Source organism: Grammomys surdaster, unplaced genomic scaffold (assembly GCF_004785775.1).
Source record: "Grammomys surdaster isolate TR1022 unplaced genomic scaffold, NIH_TR_1.0 125861, whole genome shotgun sequence".
Taxonomy (NCBI): Eukaryota; Metazoa; Chordata; class Mammalia; order Rodentia; family Muridae; genus Grammomys; species Grammomys surdaster.
This window is the reverse complement of record NW_021620687.1, coordinates 457,077-480,031: the sequence shown is the minus strand read 5'-3', so window position 1 is coordinate 480,031 and position 22,955 is coordinate 457,077. Positions and strand designations below refer to the sequence as shown.

The 22,955-nt window shown below is 36.9% G+C and overlaps 1 protein-coding gene across 1 annotated transcript in view; it reads right to left on the bottom strand.

Moving 5' to 3' along the window:
- The window catches only part of Stk31 (serine/threonine kinase 31), a 77,291-nt gene extending 56,176 nt beyond the window's left edge, over positions 1-21,115 (bottom strand). Inside the window, exons 1-8 of the mRNA XM_028790075.1 lie at positions 21,043-21,115; positions 19,173-19,219; positions 19,032-19,084; positions 14,144-14,242; positions 7,790-7,864; positions 6,260-6,418; positions 2,717-3,075; positions 679-853 (exon numbers count right to left, since the gene is read on the bottom strand). Coding sequence (XP_028645908.1) covers positions 679-853; positions 2,717-3,075; positions 6,260-6,418; positions 7,790-7,864; positions 14,144-14,242; positions 19,032-19,084; positions 19,173-19,219; positions 21,043-21,092 — 1,017 coding nt within the window. The 5' untranslated portion in view covers positions 21,093-21,115. The remainder of the gene's footprint in view (positions 1-678; positions 854-2,716; positions 3,076-6,259; positions 6,419-7,789; positions 7,865-14,143; positions 14,243-19,031; positions 19,085-19,172; positions 19,220-21,042) is intronic.
- Between the last annotated feature and the right edge of the window lie 1,840 nt (positions 21,116-22,955).

Sequence of the window (22,955 nt, the reverse complement as noted above, 5' to 3'; positions counted from 1 at the left end):
GGTGTGGTTCATATTTAGCACGTATCTTTAATCCCTCTGGCTGCAATATAGATATGCCCTTAGTACATACCATTTATCCCAAACAATGAAGGTAAAATTAGTTTGTTGAAGAAAGCACCCATGTCTGAAAGTAATGACTAATTGAGTGGCAGAAAGTGATGAACCAGAGAAAGATTTGACAGAATAGAATAAGCCCAACTCTCACAAGAAGAAAGGGAAGCTACTTTCCCTTAAGGGGTGGAGGAGGTGGGGGCTAAGAGGCAGTTTTACTGGGACAGTTCAACAGAGACAGGCTGCAGAGAGAGAACATGTTAGACATAGATGAAGACTAAATGAGCCAGAGAATGAGGAGCCAGAAGATTAGAACAGATTGCCAGAGTTAGTTTGAAGCCAAGCAGAGTAATTTAGCAGTGGCCAAGGGAAGCCAGATTGAGAGATCAGAAAGAACTAGGAAGGGGTGAGCTTATTCAGCAACAAGTCTCAGAGGCTAAAACATTCTAGGCCTAGATTAGACTATACAGAGGCTAGTAGTTCCCAGGACTAGGCCTAGGTTAGCAGATAGAGGCAGTAAGCCTCCAAGGTGACAACTATATCAGGAGAATAAAAAGTTACTTTTATAAGCATTCACACATTTCACATTTCACAGAAGAACATTGTCTCCTAAAGCCACTGACATACCTGCAACTCTTGAGCAGTCTGTTCAACTTTCAATTCTAATGCTTTGTAATTTTCAAGAAGAATCTCTTTTTCTGTTTTAAGTTTTTCATTCTCTTCAATAAGTTTCTGGTCCTGTTTAATTTTTGCCAAGCTGACATTAGATCCTAAATTAAAGTCACCAGCAGCCAAACTTTCCCTGTTAAAAACAAATTCACTCATTTTTAAAAATATGCTTAAGGCTATTGGAACTCAAAAATGAAATTACCATGGGCTTTTTATAATATACTTTACAATTAATTGTGAATATTAAAACCATTGCCTAGCTCAACATTAAAAAATAATTTAAGCTGAGCATGTTGGCACAAACCTGCAGTCCCAGAATTTGGGAGGCCAAAGTGAAAGCATACAAAATCTGAGACCGCCTTCAGCTACATACAGGATTTAAGAGCAGTCCTGGCTACACAGTGAGACTCTATATCAAATATGAAAATAAATTATTTTAATGCAAACTAGTTTATGTTAACTGGGACACACTTCAAAAACAATGCCTGCAATATCTTATATTCCAAATCCCTTAGACCATTATCAACCTCAAGGATCACCATCAACATCGAATTGTTCTGTCCATCATTTCTAATCCCTCCTCCCTTGTGCCATTTTATGTGTGTAGTTTAGGAACTACAATACCAATAAAAACCCATCAAACTGCCATGACAGCATTTCTTGATTTACCATACATAAGAATACACTAGTATATGGGCTGGAAAAATAGTTCAGAGGTTAAGATCATTAACTCTTCTTCCTGAGGACCTGAGTTCAATTCCCAGCAACCACATGGTGGCTCACAACCATCTGTAATGGGATCCGATGCCCTCTTCTGGTGTGTCTGAAGACAGCTTCAGTGTACTCACATACATAAAATAAATAAACTCTTTTTTAAAAAAGAAGAATACATGGGTATATACTAGAGCTAGAGAAGATGTTCAGTGGTTAAGACACTGGCTGCTCTTGTAGAGGACCCTGGTTCAATTCCCAGCACCTCCATGGCAACTCACAACCTTCTGTAACACCAGGCCCAGAGAATCCAATGCCCTCTTCAGGCCTCTAACTGTACCAAGCATGCATGTGGTGCACAGACATACATGAATTTAAGCCAAACACCAACACATAAAATAATATTTTTAAGTAATATATTGGTATCCATGAGTATCTAGACTGACTTTCTGACTCAAGTAGATAATTTAAAATTATCTAAAATGGTAGCTCAAATTATATACACCTGTGGTAGCAGATACGATACTTCCTCTCATCTTTTAATTATATGACAGACATGAATTGAAACAACATATCATACCTTAGAAGTATATACAATTATTTGATCAGTTAAGTATTAAAAATACAGGCTAAGGGTGGAGATCAATTGGTAAAGTATATGCATTGCATGCGTCAGACCTTAGGTTTGATCCCCAAGTACAAAAAAAAAAAATCCCAAAAAAGAAATAAAAAATGAATTCCTTAACAGAGCACCTTAAAAATCTTAACTCCTTAAAATCTCACCTCAAGCTTTCACACAAATATCTCTTAAACACATGAAAACTGTTCTCACAGGCAGAGGGGAGGAAAGCACTCTTTTTCCCCTCCGAGGATGGAGATGGCACCCAGAGCCTCGAGCGCACTAGGCATGCACTCCACTGAGCCACAACTCTAGCCCCAGCTTCAAATCTTACTGTCAATTCTGGACTTTGAATAATTAATATTAGGGTAAGATTTTTATTTTTGTTAAAGATGTTCAAAAAATGAAATGAAAAGTTAGCAAAGGAACTTTAAATAATTCAAGAAGAATTTTATTTTCTAATTGGCTTTTAAGGAAAACACCCCTGTCAAAGAACAGAGGAACTAGAGTTTGATGGGGGGGGGGGGGGAACAGAAATTATGTAAGATCACTCACAAGACCATAGGCTCTGTTAAGGATTCCAAAAGCCTAAGAACTGAGTTCTATAAAGGCTACTGCCATAAATTTTTAATCAATTAAGATTTTAAAACAGCTCCAGAATCTTACTTTGGAAATGTCACGTGATTTCCTGCGTTAGTCTCATACTTCACATCAAGAGTCAGCCTCCCATTAAAATGCCCCTTTGGCCTGCTGAAGGCAGACTGGTTTGATCTGCGTCCCCACAGGGGGATAGGGTTCTTGAGACTCCTGAGAGCAAGCTGATTAGGATCTGATTTCTTTGCCTCACAAGCATCACTGCCTGAGGTCAGTCTGCACTTTTCTGCAAACCCTTTCTTTGCCACTTCTTCTCCTATATCCACAGTGCCATACTCAGCCTGAGCAATAACTGTTCCATCTTGATAGGTTGCTTTAATTCTCATTTTAATTTCTTTTTCAAAAATCAAACTCCCCAAAAATGTTCTGCCCTAAAAAAAAAAAAAAAAAAAAGAATAGGAATAAAGACATAAGCCATTAACATTTTTCTCACTTACATTGTTTCTATTTATTGTTTCCATCTTTTCCCTAAAATCTCTATATAAGGACTCTTACTTTGCTGTTGACTTATGAAAATATGTATCCAATGTATTGCAATGTATCTGAAAACATTCTTTTCCAGAAACTAATATTCAACCATATTTATAAATGTTTTAATAAATGCTGATTAAATATACTAGAAAAAATGTACTGTCTTGGCTCCAACTGAATGCAATGATGTTCCTTTGTTTGTTAGTTTTGATTTGTTTTTCAAGACAGGGTTTCTTTGCGTAGACCTGGCTGTCCTGGAACTTGCTTTGTGGACTAGGCTGGCCTTGAACTCTGATATCTGCCACCCTAGTGCTACGATTAAAGGCCTGTACCAGCACACCTGGCTGTGATTGCATCCGAAGGAGCTATATTTGTAAAAAAAATTCTGGTATCTCTAAAAGGAATTCAACAAAACTTAATTATTTTAAAGGCAAAGTCAGAGACTTTGATTTTAAACTAAAACAAGAACAAAGACAAAGAAATAGAATCTCAAAACACAAAACATGCTACAATATGGCTTAGTGGGCTTGCCACCACACTGGGCAATCTAAGTTCAATCTTCAGTAGTCACATGGTGGAAGGAGAAAAACAATTCTCACAACTCCTCTGATTTCCACGTATCCCATGCCAAATGCATACCCACATGTATACATACACAGACAATGAATAAATGTTAAAGAATTTCAATTACAAAATTCCAGAATCTTTTTTAAAATCATCAAATGTAAATTACAGAATGTGAGACACTAGCAATCGTTTATTCAAATCTCCCTTAAACAAAACTTGAAGGAAGTCATTATCAGTGCCATCATATGAGAGATTAGCTACCTCCTAATTCTTCATTATTACAACACACCACACTGAGAAAAGCTATAATAAATATATTTGAGATTGGAAAGCATCTTAAGACTTCATTTTACCAGGAACTTTATTACTGTTGAGAATCTGAATTCCTAAAATTACTTTGATATAATCTAAGTACTCTTTTTTCTCAATTTCTCTATATTCCTTTCCTGATTTCAGCCTACACCAATTTAAATGAAAATACTAATATTTCAGAATATATAAAGTATAAATTTAAAAATAAAAATGAGAAATTACTGCTCACATTTACCTGTTCATATCTTCCTTGAAATAGGGGAACCATTAAAATAAATGGACCTTCTCTCTCTTAAAAGAGGAGAGTTTTATTCTTTTTTGTTTGGTTGGTTGGTTTTTCGAGACAGGGTTTCTCTGTGTAGCCCTGGTTGTCCTGGAACTCACTCTGTAGACCAGGCTGGCCTGGAACTCAGAAATCTGCCTGCCTCTGCCTCCCAAGTGCTGGGATTAAAGGCGTGCACCACCACTGCCTAGCAAGAGTTTTATTCTGAACTATAGTCTAAATAGGTATAAAAAAGAGTATAACTGGGTTGTGTGGGAATACAGTAGCACAATACTTACCTAGCACCTAGGAAGCCCTATATTCAAACCCCAACATCACTGCCAAAAAGAAGTCATATGAATGATGTATGCCAACCAAGTAAGACTTGGTGAATAACAATCATAAAAATAAGGATGTAAAAAAACAAAAAATAAAACTAGCCTCATTTTTAAAAAACAAAAAAAAACTGTCAAGATCTAAAAAATTTTATAAAACTAATAAAGATAAATGTTTTATTTTCCTAACTCTATAGAGAAATAATTATATAAAGGACAGAAATAAACCACATGTAAAAGTCCCGAAGTTTTCTTATACATGGGCTCTTTTTATCACTCTAACGAATTTGTAGACTTCTGAGAATTTTTTTCAATGCAAACAATGCATTGTATTACAAAGAAAATATTTCATTGTGGGTTCAATTTATCAACATATTAAGAACACTCAGGCCTGGAAGAATATATCTAAAAGATCAAAGGTGATTCAATTATATGTGCTAAAAGATAACCAATCATCACTATTTTTAAAAAGACAAGAGGAGATCATTGCCCCTAGAATTTACTAATGTTGTTTTACTAAACTGACATGTTCGACTGCCTTCTAAGTGTTGAGTTTATGTCCACAGACGCAGTGAAGCTCTCAGCCTTGTTCAGATAAGCTGCTTTCTGCAGTGGACAGCAGTTAAAGCAGAGACTCAGAACTGGTCAAAGTGCATGAATGGAGTAACAGGCAAAAGAGTGTAAAACCCAGATGAGGAAACAGTACTGTCAAACTGTCTTCTGGATTTGACATGACCCTTCCACTCATGAATACTCAGCAGCTGTGTTACCACATAAGACCTGAACAAGTTCAAGCTCAACAACACTCCAGTATGAATGGGGAGGGGTAAAGGAGGTCCCACTCTAGCCTAGGATCTATATGAACAATTGGTGGCTGCTGGGGGAGGCAGAGTCATTTTTCTTCTTGGGTATAACCTCTGAGAAGTTGTCCATGATCCAGTAAATAACTCCACACATATGCAAGCAACTCTAAATAAACTCAGTAGGTTATAGATTGTTTGTTGTTATTGGGTGTTTGGGGGTTTGTTTGTTGGTTGGTTGGTTTAGATAAAGAGAAAAAAGATAATGTATTAGAAATTAGGATTTTCAAACAGAGAGAAATGGGAACTGGGGAGTAGGGTATGAATTAAAAAGAAAAGACAAAATGTTTTTAACTCATAATCCAAAGGACAACATATTTATGTTGAAACATAGGCTTTATAAATTTTTCTTAATTTATAAGCAAAAAATTCGTAATGTGATTCTTGCTAAGCAACCCCAAAGGTGCTCCGCCTCTCTCCCTTTTTTTATTTCATTAACAAGACTGAGCCTGTCTTAAGTCGTTCTGACAAGAATGCTTTCCTTACATATCATGGAATATGCATTATCAAAAGTAATGCACTTATGTCTTAGGTTGGTAAGGCTCTGTGCAGAATCTTACCCATCCTTGGCTTGCCTGTTAATAACTCCGTCTGGGGGTCCATTTTCAGGTTCAAGCCATGTATTTGGCTGCCAACATGTTGATGTTGTTGATGAAAAGCTTTAACACAATGAGCAGGAATAAAAGTATTTCCAGGACAAAAAGGACTAGCATGATCAAGCTATATACGCCTTTTTTTAATGACTTGCCTGATCAAACTGGGTAACTTCTTGGCCAGAAGGAATCTGCAGGCCCCAAAGTCTGTACTTCTTAGCAATACTAGAAAACTGTAGCTCTGGAGGAATTTCTACTATATCAGATCGGTTTAGAATTTCAGTATTTCCATAGTCAATGTACCTCACCAGACACTAAAAAAAATTGGAAGCAAACAGTAGTGCTAAACATAAATTACAAATTTGTAAACAAGACCTATAAATGTTACCTCAGATAATGAACACCTTCAGAATAGTTCTAATAACAACCTCAGAGAAAATCCTACATTTGGGACTAATTTCCAATAGTACTATTTTAACCACTGTTATTTTTATACAAACATGGGTATACAGCATTGTGATCCTTTTAATCTCTAATATTAAAAATTAATTTACATTCTAAAGTTCAAATTGAAAACAGTAGAACACGGGGTTTTTCCCCCACAGGAAAAAACTTTCTTTGATAAAATTAAACCCACTCTGGCTCAACCTTGAAACTGACCAAATTCACCCTGACTTCCAGCCCCTATATCTCTATGTTCAAAGTTTTTCCCCCCAGGGATTGTATAGAGAGCTCAGCAACTAAAAGCACTGGCTACTCTTCCAGAAGACCCAGGTTCAGTTTCCAGCATCCACATGGCAGCTCACGACCATCTGTAACGCCATCTCCAACATCTTCCTCTGGCTTCCACCAGTACTACATACACATGGTACACACGCCATACACATGGTACATACGAACAGAGAGAACTCCCAGACACAACTTTTTTTAATTTTAAACATTTTTCTAGAAGTATATTACAGAATCATTCATCATCTCATGCCTTAATTTAAAATCTTAAAGTCAATCCAAAAGACAAGTGTAAAATATATTCTTCAACTGTTAAACTATGGGAAAATTTATATTAGAAAAGTCAATTTCACAAATATAAAAACATTATGGCACTAATAAATCATATTTTAAAAACACACAACCAGAGAAATCATGAACTTTTCCACTTATTTTACCAAGAAAAATATTTATCACACACATACATTATGAAATATATCTATTTTTAGACAGCCTGATAGGTATAGAAACAAATTTATTTTGCAAAGTATTTTTGAATCTTATCTAATTTTAAGAAATTAATTTTTTTCATATTCACCAAAAAAATACTTTCATAAATGTTAAGTTTATTAAACTAGACATTATCACTATGAATAGACAATAATAGACTCAACAGGCATCAAGTTTCAGAAGCAATGGCTTAGTAGGTAAGGATGTTTGCTATTATGGCTGATGACCTGAGTTCAATCCCAGGACCCAGATGCTGGTTAGGAGAAACCAACTCCCTTAGGCCTCACATACACTATGCTCTACTTGTGTGTGTGTATGTATATATGTATGTTTATACACACATACATATGTATACATGTATATATACAAAAATAAATAATTGTAAACAAATTAAAAACTAATTTTTAAAAAGTATTGAACCAAAATAAATATTTCTTGAGCCCAAAATATGAATACACATTTCCTGCCTTATCATCGCTGATAGTTTTCAGCACTTTGCATCTGTACCAGCACTTATCTTCAGAAAACAATCCACCGTAAATCTGTAGAAGAAAAAAAATTGTTACTATGATTAAAAAGCATACTAAGTAGGTCAGGATACACGTTAGCATTGGGCACTATTTTATGTTAATAAGTACTTTATATACAATAACTTATCTAATTCTCCTAACATACCTGTAAGGCAGGTACTTTGTTTATACCAGTATGTATTCAAAGTCATAGCCTAGTCTTCAGAAAAACCGTTTCAAACTTCTGACTCTAGAGTCCATTATACTAGACTACCTCTCAAAAAGGTAGATAAAAATGTTTTTAAAAAAAAGATCTCTTCTGGTCTCCTGGGAGAAGACAATACTCAGCCATCACAATCGTGTACTTGCAACAACCACGTATGACTGTATAGACCATCAACAGCTAGGAACAGATAAAGGAGAAGCCCAGAGAAGCTCATGTCATTACTGAACAATCTATGGATCAATCAAGTAATAGTCACTGCCTCTCAGATGTGCACCTACAAGTGAACCCACCAGGCTCCAATGCCCAAACAGATTTCCCTGGTTAATCTAAACGTGCTACAAAACAAAGCAAAAGGTTATTAATCTGGAAAAGAGGCAAGTAGGGAACTGGATGACAGGGATGGTATGCAAAAAGAATGACCAGAATGCATTGTATATGTGCATATGAAATTGTCAAAGAATTAAATTCAATTTGAGGGTAATTTGCAGGACAAGAAAAGGACATGGTGGAGTGCAGAAATTCAAGATAACTACCATGAAAGGTCTTACAACCTCCCCACCATATACATGCCAGAACCCCAACACTGAGGATGCACTGGGCCCTTTCACAACTAGGAGTCTGCTTAGAGCCATAGGAATCTGAGGGTATCACCTTTCAATTCAGCATAGTTATTCCAGAAACTCAATCCATAAGTATCCTTTTTATTTCTTATTCTCTATTATTTAATCTTCAGTTTTGCATATATGTCTCATGAAGATAACCTGTTCACATATTGTTCAGACAGGTTTCAGGACTATTTTCCTCCAGTCTAATATAAAGCATTCTCTACTACACTTCTCTCTGACATCTCACACATCACCACCTCTAATTCCTTTCATCTTTATCCCCACTTATTTTTACTTAATTACAACATTCCATAGATATAACAACCTCTAATGTCTGTGGACCCTAACAGAACCCTAATTTTCCCTTCTACTTATATTATACACCTTGATTTTTCTTCTTTTCAAAGTCAATCTAATACTGTGCTGGCTAGACTCATGCCAACTTGACACAAACTGTAGTCATTTAAGAGTCGAGAACCTCAAATGAGAAAATACTTCCATAAAGTCAGGGTGTGGTCCAGCTCGTAGAACATTTTCTTAATTAGTGATTGATGAGGAAGAGCCTATCCCATTGTTGGTGGTGTCATTCCTGGGCTGATGGTCCTAGGTTCTATAAGAGAGCAGGCTGAGCAACGCATAAGGAGCAAGCCAATAAGCAGCACCCCTCCATGGCCTCTGCATCAGCTCCTACTCCAGTTTCCTGCCCTGTTTGAGTTCCTGTCCTGACTTCCTTCAATGACATACAGAAATATCAAAGTGTAAGTAGAATAAACCCTCTCCTCCCCAACTTGCTTTTTGGCCATGGTGTTCTATCATAGCAACAGAAACCCTAACTAAGACAAATACTTAATCTTTATCCTTGCCCACTCTACCTCCCTACCATTCCTAATTTTATTAACTAAAATCTGAGTATATTCTATACTATTCTTAGTTATTTATTCGGCAAAATATACAAAGAATCAATTAAACAAATACTTGGTTCTTTGAAAACATAATAAAACTGACAAGTCCTTATCCGAATAACCAAAATAAAAAAGAGAGACGACACCAAAGGACAAAGTAAGTGACAGAAAGGAAGTCTTTTCAGCAATTACCAATAAAATGAGAAAATCATTAGATATTACCTTGAAAACATACATTCCACCAAAGCAGAAATACTAAAAGAAACTCATAATTCCTAAATGCAAATGACATAACAAATTAAGCTAAATGAGATGAATAATTTAAACAGGTCTATAACAAACAGTGAGTCTGAATGAGTAATTTAAAATTTCCTAACTAAAAGAATTCCAGGCCCAGCTGAATTCACTGGTGAATTTTAACAAACCTTCAAAGAATCATCACCACTAATTCTTCAGAAACCTTACCATTAAAGAAAAAAGCAAGTAATCACCCAACTCTATTTAGTAAGCTAGTATTACCCTTAAAGACACAATAATAACAAAAAGAAAATTACAGATTCCCATGATGAAATTACACACAATTACACACAGACAAAAAAAAATCTCAACAAAATACTTTCAAAATTAATTTAAGAACACATCAAAAAGATCTTCTACCATGACCAAGCTGTCTTTATTGCAGAGACAAAGAGATGATTCAATGTACATAAATCAACTCCCTATGACTAAATGCTCAGAGAAGTATCAGAGGTCCCCAAAAAAGCATAGGCTACTGCAATTGCTCTTGGCTGACCATCATAACTAGATGGTAAGACTCTATCGAAGGACCAACACACTTTGATTACAGGAAATTGAGAAATAAAACTGCAACTTACTAAAACTTCCTACCTGCTTGCTATCTTTCACAGTACCATAAGGTGCTGGGGAAGAAAAGTCATTCATTGTACTACCCAGAAGTAAATCCTGAATACTATAATACTATTCTACAAGGTAAGATAACCACTGTTGCAATAGTGGTAGTAACCAACCACTTTTTGACTGTATTTAAGGCCTGCTCCATAGGAGGAAGGAGTTCATGTCTGGTACTATAAACCTGACCAAAAGCCTGTAACTTGGAAGGTCACAGACCATAGGAGAGAGCCTAATAGTGTTATTTTGCTAAATGGGCATGTTGTCGAACTGCCTTATAAATATGTACGTCCAGAGTTTTTGTCAACTTGACATAAGCTAGTCATTTTGGAAGAGGTTCGGAACCTCAGTTGAGAAAATACCCCCACCAGATTGATCTGTGGGCAAACCTGTGGGGCATTTTCTTGGATGGCTGATGTGGGAGAGCCCAGCTCACTGAGGTAGTACCAACCCTGGCCAGATGGTCCTGAGTTGTGTAAGAAAGTAGGCTGAGCAAGCCAGAAAACAATGTTCCTCCATGGTCTCTGCTTCAATTCCTGGCCTAGGTTCCTGCCTTGAATTTCTGCCCTGAATTCCCTTGATGGACTACAACTTGCAAGGTGAAATAAACCCTTTCCTTCCTAAGTTGCTTTTGGTCACGGGGTTTGTCACAGCAATGGAAAGCAAACTAAGACAACTTATGTTTATACTCACAGATTAGAGCTATTTTCAACTTTGGCAGAGAAGTTATTTTCTGTAGTGGGTAGCAGTTAACACAGGGACTCTTCGTTAGTCCAGACGTTGAGATTAGGTGACTGTTGAGAACTCAGCTCTACATGAAGACCTACATCAACCTCTCAGGCTCAGAGAACATCACGGAACGGAGGGCAGAAAGACCCTAAGAGCTGGAGGATGGGGGCAAGTGCTGGAAAAAATGGATTCTCCTATTCTCCTGGACATGACATGGCCCGTGCACTTACAAACTCGCTCCAGAACTTACCTGCATCAGACCTAGCTAAGATCAGTCAACATCCTACAAGGGAACACTTACTGGGCCCAGTAAGCTACAAAAAAAAAAAAAAAAAAAAAAAAAAAAAAAAAAAAAAAAAAAAAAAACACCCTCAAAAAGTCAGAGAGAGACAAACATAAAAATGAAAGGGGAACATATCTTCAGGGTGTCTGAGAAGAGTAGTGGGTGAAGGGATTTGGGGTTAGATAGTATCAAGATGTATTGTACATATGTATGAAATTGTGAAAGAATAAAAGACAGCAAAAAAGGAAAAGAAATGCCAATCAAAAATAAGTTTAAAAAGGTAACAAAGTATCAAAGAGGATATTAAGAAACACAATTTAAAAAGTATCTTACTGTTTTAATATCTGAAAAAAAACAGGTAAAATATGTTTATACCTAAACATACCAAGAATATTCTATTTAAATATAATCCTGAACCTGGTAGAATCCATATTTCTTATGAGTCAAGAACAATTTTTATGCTTTTTACTTTATATTAAGGACATTAGAAACATTTTTAACAAGAAAAAACTAAAACTCTCTAGTTTCTGTGTTCCTAGTTAACTTCAAAGTCACTAATAATTTTGGAGGACAATGCATTATCAGATAAATTTGCTATATATCTGCCTCCATTGTGTGAGTAACAGTCACTTGGTAAGGACATGAAGGCCACTTTTGATGAAAGCACTGATTCTCCATTGAGTCCACTGAGTGACTAGAACCAAACCAAAAGACTTGGTATCTGGGTCCTTTAAGACTTTAATCTTTTAGTTTAATGTAAAAATAACAGACCACAGAAGACAGAAAAACATAACACACAAGTTCTTCAAAGATTTGTGCCTATTCACAGAAAAGGCAGATACTTCCTCCTGGAGTCTCTTCCTCAGTATTCCTGTACTGTAACTCCTCAGGTCCCTGGAGGTGAGAGGCTAAACTGAAAGCAGAGACTCCAGTTCTCCATATTTTTGGCCAATGTTCTCTCCATTTATCACCATCTCTTGAATTATTGTTTGATCAAGCAACAACAAAAAATCAAATGCTTTACTGCTGCATGTTTAACTGAGAAAAATTAGACAATATTCTTAACACCAAACTTTCACTTAAATTTTAATGATGTCTAATAAAAGGGCCAAGAAATTATGCTATGAATTTTGCTCCTGCCTTAGTTCTACTGACATTTGAGACTGAATGGTTCTTTGTTTAGAGGTGAAAAGCTGTATAGGATGTTTACCATCATTTCCTTTAGCTTTCACCCATTTGATGCCAGTAGAACCACTTCCAGTGGTGACAACCAAAAGTATCCCCTTTCATTGTCAATTGTCTCCTAAGAGCAAAAGTGTTAGATATGAAAGTCACTCTGAAGTGATAGCCACTTAAAAACATATATTCTCAGTTGAGATAATACTGTTTCTATGGAAACAAAAAGTAGATTTGAGGAGTAAGATACAAGGGAAATCTTAGTTATTATAATAGTTTATAGCCCTCTGAAGTCCCACCCTACCAGACAACATATACAATTTATCCATACTATGATATTATGTCTTGTTGGAGAAGCCCTACTAGGAAAAAATTCGTCTAAAATGCTTCTTAGGAAGAAATAATGAAAAAAAGGCAGCAAGCTTAGTCAAAACAATTGAGCCTCAGCTTTAATGACAGACTCTGTCTCAAAAAAACAAACAAAATAAACAAATAAAATGTAAAACAACTGAGACAGTCTCTAGCCTCCACAAAAACAGGCAATCAACCAAAATCAATCATCAATCAATCAATCTCTCTACCTATATCTCTCAATCTCGGCCTCCCCCTGACCCACTCTCCTCTTTCTTCTCTTCATCTCTCCTCTCACAAGTGGCTGAGGTGGCTATTTAACCTGCCTTCCAGGTTCTGCCAGCACCTCATAGTACCTACCCGTTACAGGGTATGGCTGGCATACCCTGCTCTCTACCCCAATTCTCCAGTCCAGGGGCTTGGCTACCCTTCCCCCAAAGGCTCTTTCCTATATAAGCTAGACATTTTGGTCACCTGCCTTTTGTATCTGTGGACTCCTAGCTGCTGTACTTGCTCCCTCCCTCCTCCCTCTCGCCACAAGGCCCAGCTCAGTCTGGTCATGTCCACTCTGGACATGCTCTCCCACATATCTTTAATAAATTTTCTCCTCCACCGTACCTAGGAACAGTTGTATCCTTTCCTTGCCTTTTCCTTCTATTTCTTTTTTTCATTCATTCTCCCTCTCTGTCTGCCTTCCCTATCCCCATCTTTCTATACATGAAAAATTAAAGCAGGAAAAAGAAATCACATATCAAAAAAGAAAATATTAATAAGTATCAGATTTCAAATGATATTCAAAGATAATTAAGTTAGCCACAGATTAGGAGCAAGTATTAGTCACACATACAGAAGACAAAAGGCTCATTATCAATTTAGAGGCTGAAGATGTAGCTCTGTTAATAGAGTACTCACCTAAGATGTACCAGACCCCACGCTTAATCAAGTCATCCATATTGTAGCTTATATCAGAATTTATGTCCATAAGCTATTTTTAATAAATAAATTTACTATGTATTTTATACAAAATCTGACTCTTCTATTCAAATAGGCCCCAAATTCCAAAATCCAAACTCTAAAACCTAGAAAAGCTGACATATTGGATGAATGGTTATATTCAGGAGTAAATCTCACCTTCTTAGGATCAAGATTCCCAAAAACTGAATTAGCATGAGGACAAACTTCCGATAGTGAACAGCCAATCTTCATAATATCCTTATTTCTACCGACATTCTAGGAAGAAAACAGAAAAAGTATGAGACTCAGTTAATGATTTTCTGAAGGTATCATATATGATGTAGGTTCTCCTAAACCTAATAGTTAAGAACTTTAGAACACTGGGAATTAGATCACATTCTTGTGCTACCATTTTCTTCATAATTCAATTGAGTTCTTATAAGAAATGACACTAAGCGTAGATAGAATTCAAATAAAGGGCCAAATATTATTAAATTATACCAAGCGGGTTCCTTAGAAACTAACTGGGTAATTGTAGTGACAGAAAATAAGCAAGTGCTCAAAGAAAGACTAAGATGTCTAAAAGACATGGAACCAATCTATGTTCTTTGGCCAACTTCTGCTGCATTGACCAGACATGAAGAATGCAAACAGCAAAAATAAATAGTAACAGCAATAGATTACAATCTGTGGCATATCCACTAGTCACACTATAGTCACGTAAATAAATGAATAATTAAGTAGCAGAAAAGAAATCACTCTTCCTTGCAGAAAAACAAATAGATACAGCAGGAATAAAGACAGCTGAAAGGCCATGATTAGGCCAGTACAATACCAAGAAAAATAAAAATTTATGAGTGAAAAGTTAGGAAAAACAAGACTAGTCAGTCCCGTGTGTCTTTCTCTAAAACATTTATTAATTACAAAAGAAAAATATTACTTGTATTTTTAAGAAATGAACATCTCAACCAAGTAGATTAAAGTTAACATATCCAATAAGCCACAATGACATCAGGAAGCCCATACAATGCACACTACACACAACTCATCTTTGGACATTTTAGTCAATTTATGAGAAATCATCAAACAAACCCATATTAACAGATACTTTATAAAAACAACTGGGAATCATCCAAAATATTCAAAGCCAAGAAATTTGATAAAGTAGCAAAGGTTAGAGGCCTCTTAAAGATACAACGGGGAATCTTAGAATGGATCCTGAAACATGCAAAAAGAAACTGGCAAAATTTGAAATAACGGCTATATAAAGTTCAACTGACAACACTATGCCAATATGAATTTTCTGGCTTTTGTTCCACTGTGCTATGGTTAATACAAGAAGCTACCATTAGTGGAAGCTAGGTCAGAAGTACACAAAAAGCCTTTGAACTGATTCTGTAATTTTATTGAGAATAAATTTCTCCAAATTAGAAGAAATTAAATATAAGCTGGAAGTAGAACTACACACCTGTAACCCCAGCACTTGAGAGGTAAGGAACACAGAAAGATCTTGAGTTCAAGGCCAGCTGGGCTCTGAGATAACATGCTGCCTCAAAAACACAAATAAAATCAAATACACACACACACAGACACACACACACTCACGCACTCACGCACTCACGCACACACGCACACACGCACGCATGCACGCACACACACACCTATATCAAGCTTTACAGAAATACAAGAATACAATATTCAATGTCTGGTGATAGAAAACCTCTCAAAGAACAATTCCAAGAGATCGTGATGAATGTCAATGTCACCATACAAAAAAACAAGAACTAGGAGTTGTGGTAATAGCACAGTTGGTAGAACATATTTATCTAGAATGCATGAAGCCCTGGGTTCAATCCCTAGTACAAAAAGAGAGGAGGGGGAGGAGAAGGAGAAGAAGAGAAAGGGGGAGGTAATGGAGGGAGTGGAAGAAGGAAAGGAGGAAGGAAAAGCAGGAAGGAAGAAAGGAAAGAAAGAGGTGAAGGCAAAATACCTAAGATTCCTTTAGTTACAACTCATCTGACTAACAGTACTGACAATCCTGAAGTATTCTCTTTTAAATAGCAGAAATCAGGCCGGGGAAGCAAACAATAGATCTTCACCCTGGTTTGCCTCTATATTTCCAAATCTCTACTTATGTATCTCTGCTCTCATCTCAACCTAATCTCAAGAGGATTTTATGATTTGCATCTTGGGATAGGCATTAGATGTATAGGAATAGCAACAGTAGCTTTAATCTTTTTAATGCATCCATCTAAGGAATGTTTTCTAACTTTTTTCAGTGTGTATTGCTGTTGGGTTTGTGATCTGCCTGGTCTACAGAGTGGGTTCTAGGACAGCCAGAGCTACACAGAGAAACTGTGTCTTAAAACCAAAATAAGGAGTTGGAGAGATGGCTCAGTGGTTAAGAGCACTGACTGTTCTTCCAGAGGTCCTGAGTTCAATTCCCAGCAACCACATGGAGGTTCACAACCATCATGGGATCCGATGCCCTCTTCTGGTCTGTCTGAAGACAGCTACAGTGTACTCATAAAAATGAAATAAATCTCAATAAATAAATAAACAACAATATAAACAGAGAAATACAAAATGTCTCATTCATATTTTATACCAATTGCATGAGTGCACTTTCTTCTATTGTTGGAAATGGAACCCGTTTCCATATGGCAAGTACTGTACAACTAAACCACATTCCCAGTCCTTGTTTATTGAACAGGGTCTGATTAAGCTTTCAAGACAGCTGCAAACTCAAGGTGTTCTTGCTTCAGCCCCAGAAGTAGCTGGAATTACCATGCCCAGTTTGCTGATACGATTCTGAAACAATATTTTGTCTATATTAAGTTAAATAAAGATATATATTAAAATTAATTTTACCTGTTCTTTTTACTTGCACCAATGTGGCTGCTAAAACTAGTTTTTAATTACTCGTAGGCTTCACATTGTATTTCTACAATAACAGCACTAACCTAAGAAGTATTAAGGTAGTACATATATAGTCCCTATATAATGACCTTAAATGTATAATTTGTCATTCAGTGCAGGGTACCACTAAGTGGCACATGTGCTAGTAATATAGAATACAGACCCACATAGATTCACAACATGGGTGCACCATTTTAAAAGTATATGTAGAACTGGAGAAATTGATCAGCTGTTAAGAGTTCTGGTTGTTCTTCCAAAGGAACCAGGTTCAATTTCCAGCACCAACAGGGCAACTCACAACTGTCTATAACTCCAGTTTCAGGGAATCCAATACTCTCTTCTGACCTCCATGGACACCAGGTACATAAGTTGTACAGAGACATAAACACAAGCAAAACACAAATGCATATAATTTTTTAAAAATTAGTTTGTAAGTATACAATTTACCACAAATTCTGCCATTTTTCTGTAGTTTTGAAGAACTCTTAATCATATTCTTATACAGCTCTTTATAAGTTCTATTTTATACACTGTACACTTAACCTCATCATAAAGCCATGGGAAGTGTAGGTAAGTGCAATTCCTCCCCGTGCTCCAGCATGTCTAGTCTGCAGAATCAAAAATTCATCAGTAACAGTACATAGAGATTCACTTCTTAACATCTAAAACCCAAGAACTTTGGTGCTTACTATTGTTTTTGCTGGTTTTTTTTCTGTTGATAAAACATCTGTGTAGACCAGGCTGTACTTGGAGGTCCACCTGCCTCTGCCTCCCAAGTGCTGGGATAAAAGAGGTACACCACCACACCCTGCTTAACTTTGTATTTAAAACTGAATATACTTTCCTGATTTGCTGTCTATTATTGAAATAAGACACATTTTATTAGTTCTCCAAATTTCATAATTATATAAATACTTATCTTACAATAAAACACAGGTCATTAGAAAAAAACAAAATCTGGGCTTCCCCACAACATAACTTCTAACAAAACAATGCTGTCCCAAACCCCAGCATGGAAGAGGGAAAGTGGGCACCCCTAGCAAAGAAGCTACCCAAAATTGATCGCTTCTGGAAAAGAGAAAATCCGTATTCCTCAATGGAGTGGAACTGGATATATCCATCACATCATGAAGCAGGCCTCAGGTTCAGGACTAGTCAGTCAACACAAACTGAACAACATGGGCTTTCATTTTGTTTTAAAGAAAGACAAAGAACATCAAGTTGTGTGGGGAGGGAGGGAGGTGAGGATCTAGGAGTTGGGAGTGGAGTTAATAAAATCAGAATATACTGTATGAAATTCTAAAAGAATAAAAAACTAAAAATATAAAACAGAAGTATGATAAAATATTATTTTATAAAGATATGAATGTTATATTTAACTGTATAATAAGTTAAATATAATTAATGCTATTTTTTAAAACTAGACTTCCCCAAACCTCTGTCAACAGAACTATTCACTTTTATACCAAGAAAGTTGGGAAAACACAAAATTTCTGTGTGCAACTTACTGGTAGGCCAACGTAGAAAGGTGCTGCCTACAATTCCTTCAATGTCAGCAGGGACTATTACTCCACATATGCTAAGCTGGCCCATGACAGATCAAGAACAAAACTTTATTTTGAGTGGGAAAGGGGCGTGGGGTGGCTAGGTCCACAATACTTTGAATAAAATCCTCAAAGGACTAATTAAAATGAGGAAAACATTGTAGATGTGTTAAAGGCACAAAAAGAGAAAAAGACACACACAGGTCAGAAAGCTAAGACTTGTTTTTGTTTTTTGGACCACGAGTTTTTGAGTAAAGCTTTTAGGAAACAATCTTATAGATGAACCCTAGGTGGAGCTATAGCCTTACAAATACAGCAGCATGTGGCTCCTAACCCCACTGCACATAATTTTGAAGTTTCAATCTTGATTATTTTCTTGTTTAATTCAGCTATATTATAAGCATTTTTTTCAACATAGGAAACCTACAAGTTGTAATCAGCTGTCTTTTAATTATGTCTTGTGCCATATGATTTAATCAAGATTAGGTACTGAAAATGAAAACAAAAAACACATTTATTCTTAGATTTTTATTTTTGTTGGAAAAGACTTGAGTTGGGTAAGAGGAAGGTAGAAAAGAGAAAACAATCAATATTATATTCACCTGGGCCCAAAACGTTACTGCATCTTCTACATGACTTCCAACAACATCTTCAACTAAAATAAAATCACAATGTAGAACAAATTAGAAGTTAATCAGTGTCGTTTAGCTCTTATACCCCCGAATAATATTTAACGCCAGTACCTTTATTGTAATGTGTATCTTCATCCATTTGAACAAGTCCTGAAAAACTAACAATTCAATACCTTGAATTAGGTTTTTATATCTATTAACATTGAAAAAAATCTAAATCACATATGTTCAAAGTGTTTGCCATAAGGTGGTTATCAAAACTCAAACTCTATACTAAAAACTGTTTTCTCATGACTATTTCTTGTACTTGTTCTGAAAATACTATAGTTCTCAATGACAAAATGTATCCTCTCAACCGTTACAGATTTACAAGGTAACTCAGATTATTTTGATCACTTACATAAATCAGTATTTTGAAACAACATGCATATCGTGTGTGTGTGTGTGTGTGTGTGTGTGTGTTGCCTGAATGTACATCTGTGTACATGGAGTGCATGCTGAGGCCAGAAGAGGGCCAAAAGTAGGCTTCCCATCCAGTAGGACTAAAGTTACAGCCAGGTGTAAACTGCCATGTTGATCCTTTTAGAGAACTAAGGTTCAACATTTAACAAAATCAAGCTGTCCCAAATCCCAAATCCCAACATGGAGGAATGGAATTGACAAAAAGAAGTTGTACAAATGCCTGAGAGTAGCTATTTTATTTGCAAAAACGCCCTATAATTAAAAACTGAAATATATCAAATTTGACTATTACTTCAAAACTCATGTTCATTGTATAAAAAAAATTCAAAAAAGAGTATCTACTATTTTACAATTTGATTCTCAAAAATCCAGGAATCACCTTCCACTCATGAATCTTAAAATGATAAAATATGTAATCTACTTCACTGTTTAATTCCAACTGATTTTATTTCATTCTCAAAACAGGCACAATCTCCACCCTCAAATGTTGGGGGGGGATGGGAGGTTAGAGCATTGGCTTCTCCTTCAACTTTAAGGTAAATATTCTACACATACCGATATACAGGGGAAAAACTAATTTTTCACGAAACTGCCTTTAAAATGTAGGGTGCATGTCATGTTTTGAAAAAAAATTTTTGAGAGCTTTTAAATTATCCAAAAACATCTAACCTAATCTACACCAAAGTTTCAAATGCTCTCAACTATGAAAAGAGAGATTAACTCATCACAGAAAGTAACGGAGCTTATTTATAGGAATCTAAAACTTCCGATTTTTGTCTAGCTTAATTTTTTTCAAATAGTGTAACTGAAACATCTTCAAATCAGGGATTCTTTAAAAAGCTGTTTTAAAATTCAACTATCTGAGAAGCTGTAAAAAAAATGGAATCTTTTAGAGAGAATATTTCTCTGGAAACTGTTGTTGTTGCTGTTGTTGTTGTTTCAAGACAGGGTTTCTCTGTAGCTTTCCTGGAAGTCGCTCTAGAGACCAGGCTAGCCTCCAACTCAACGCCTGCCTCTGCCTCCCAAGCGCTGAGATTAAGGCACGTGTTACCATTGCCATGTGCTTAGTAAAAATTAAAAGTTTACTTTGGAAATCCTGCCACTCTGTCTTAAGAAACTTGTTTTCTAGACATATTTTAAATCGTTTTTAAAAAGACATGCCAAGGAACTGTAACGGCTTTAAGCAGAGGTGGATGGCTGAATGGACAGTTTAAATCTTGTCTTGAAATGGGACTAGGGGAGGTGAAGAAAGACCCTCCACGCTTGCTTTCTGGGGGCCTTGGAAGGCTAAACCACAGAATTTGCCAGAAGGGGAAGCAATACGTCCACACAGTGGGCCTACCGGCACCTCACGGAGACGAAGCTGTGCCTTCGAGCTCACTGAGGCAGGCGGCCTGAGGATGGCGGGAGGCCGGAAATAGGCCTCACCCCAGACCTTGAGCCCTAAAACGCCAACAGCGTGGACAAGAACACTCTGGAAGCGGCCCCTGTCTCCCTCGCCACCAACACTAGCACTAACCTCACACTTTCCGCCACAGCCGTACCAGCAAAGAGCCGCTGGCCCCACATGCCAGGCGCTCCACCCTCAGCCCACCAGCTCTCAGGCCGGCCCTCGGCGCGCTTACCGCCTGAGCTTCCGCGCCTCGGGACACGCACTGCGCTTGCGCACAAGGTGCTGCTGTGCCATAGCGGATGGAGCGCAGGTCACGTGGGCAGCCCGCCTCAAGGCCTCGAGCGCTGCCAGGCCGCACGCTCCACACACGCTCCACACACGCTCCGAAAGCCGCAGCCGGGCCCCTGTGCTGGGAATTTATAGGAGGTCGCCCCCACACCTGTAGGCCAATGGCCGCTTCCCTTCTCTAGGTGCCAGTGACGTAAGACCGTGACGTGAAGTTGCGTGGGTCTTCCTAACTTGTACACCGGGATTTCAACTGAAAAAGAAAAACAAAGCCAAAATTGGGACAAACTGGATAGTCTTTTCCCAAAGAAAAGAATAACATATTAAAGTGACGGGTGTCATTTTGTAGATCAATAGCATTATACATAGTTCTCCCCAGACTTCGCATCAACATCAAGCATTGCAGGGATCGGTGGAGCCAAGATGGGGTAGGGTTATAGGCAAGTTATTACACTTGGAGTAAACATTGCACAGCTTAAAAACCATCTCTATCAGTTCTTTTGTTTTGCAAAGGAAAGAATTAAACCCAAGGCCTCCCGAAAGGTCACTACCAAGGAGCCCTCCAAGTAATTTCTAAAGTTTGAAGTATAATTTGCATAGACTACAGATATTAAAATGTAAACAATTTTAATTTTTTACATACCATTGAAGTCACCCCCATAATAAAACATTTCCTTCAACCTCAAAAGTTTCCTCATGCCGTTTAGAATAACTGGCCCACCTAATGTACCTTTCTGTTTCTTGTTACTGAACATTAATTTTTTTTGTTCCAAAAGTGTTAACAGGATCACACATAAAGACCATTTTTTCTGCCTTCTTTCAAATGGCATGGGTATCTTAAGATAATGCCATCTGTTTTCTTCTATATATCAACAGCTTGTAATTCCATGTACTAGTCCACTGTCGATGCCTAACAGTTTTTCTACATTTCTGTGAATAGGGATTGTTTTGACTTTAGATTTCTTCCAAATAAAGCTGTTACAGTCTGCAAGTCTTTGCGTGGACATATTCTTTCATTTCTTAAAATCATAAAAGAATGTACAAGAAGTTGCCAGACTGTTTAACAAAGAAGTATTCTAATTTATATTACCACCATCAAAGTTTGTATATTCTAGTTGCAGGGCTAAAGAAATGCCTCAATAGTTAAGAGCACTGTCTGGTCTTCCAGAGAACCTGGGTTTTGTTCCCAGAACCCACCCACTTGGCAGTTAGATCACAAAGCTCTAACTCCAGTTCCAGGAAATCCAATGCCCTCTCTGGCCACCTCAGGCACACACCTGTGTTGCACAGACATAACTACAGGCAAAACTCCCATACATAAAGTAAATCTTTAAAAACTAATAAAAATTAAAAAGTTTGAGGCTAGCCTGGTCTACAGAGTGAGTTCCAGGACAGCCAGGGCTACACAGAAAAACCCTGTCTCGAAAAAAAATTTAAAAAAAAACTTAAAAAGTAACAATTCTAGTTGTTCCATACCTTCGCCATCACTTAATATGTTCTCTGTGTTTGATTTTAAATATTTTTATATAGTGGGGGATTTCCTTGAGGTTGTTTGCATTTATTTATCTATTAAATAAAAACATTGGGTATCTTTTTTTGTTGTATACTTATTTTCCATGTATCTTCATATATCTTCTTAGGTACTTAGGTAAAGTATCTCTATTCAAACATTTTTAGATTTTTTTTTAAACTGGATTTTTTTGCTTGTTTTTGAAACAAGGTTTCACTATGTAGCTTAGAGCAGCCTTGAATTT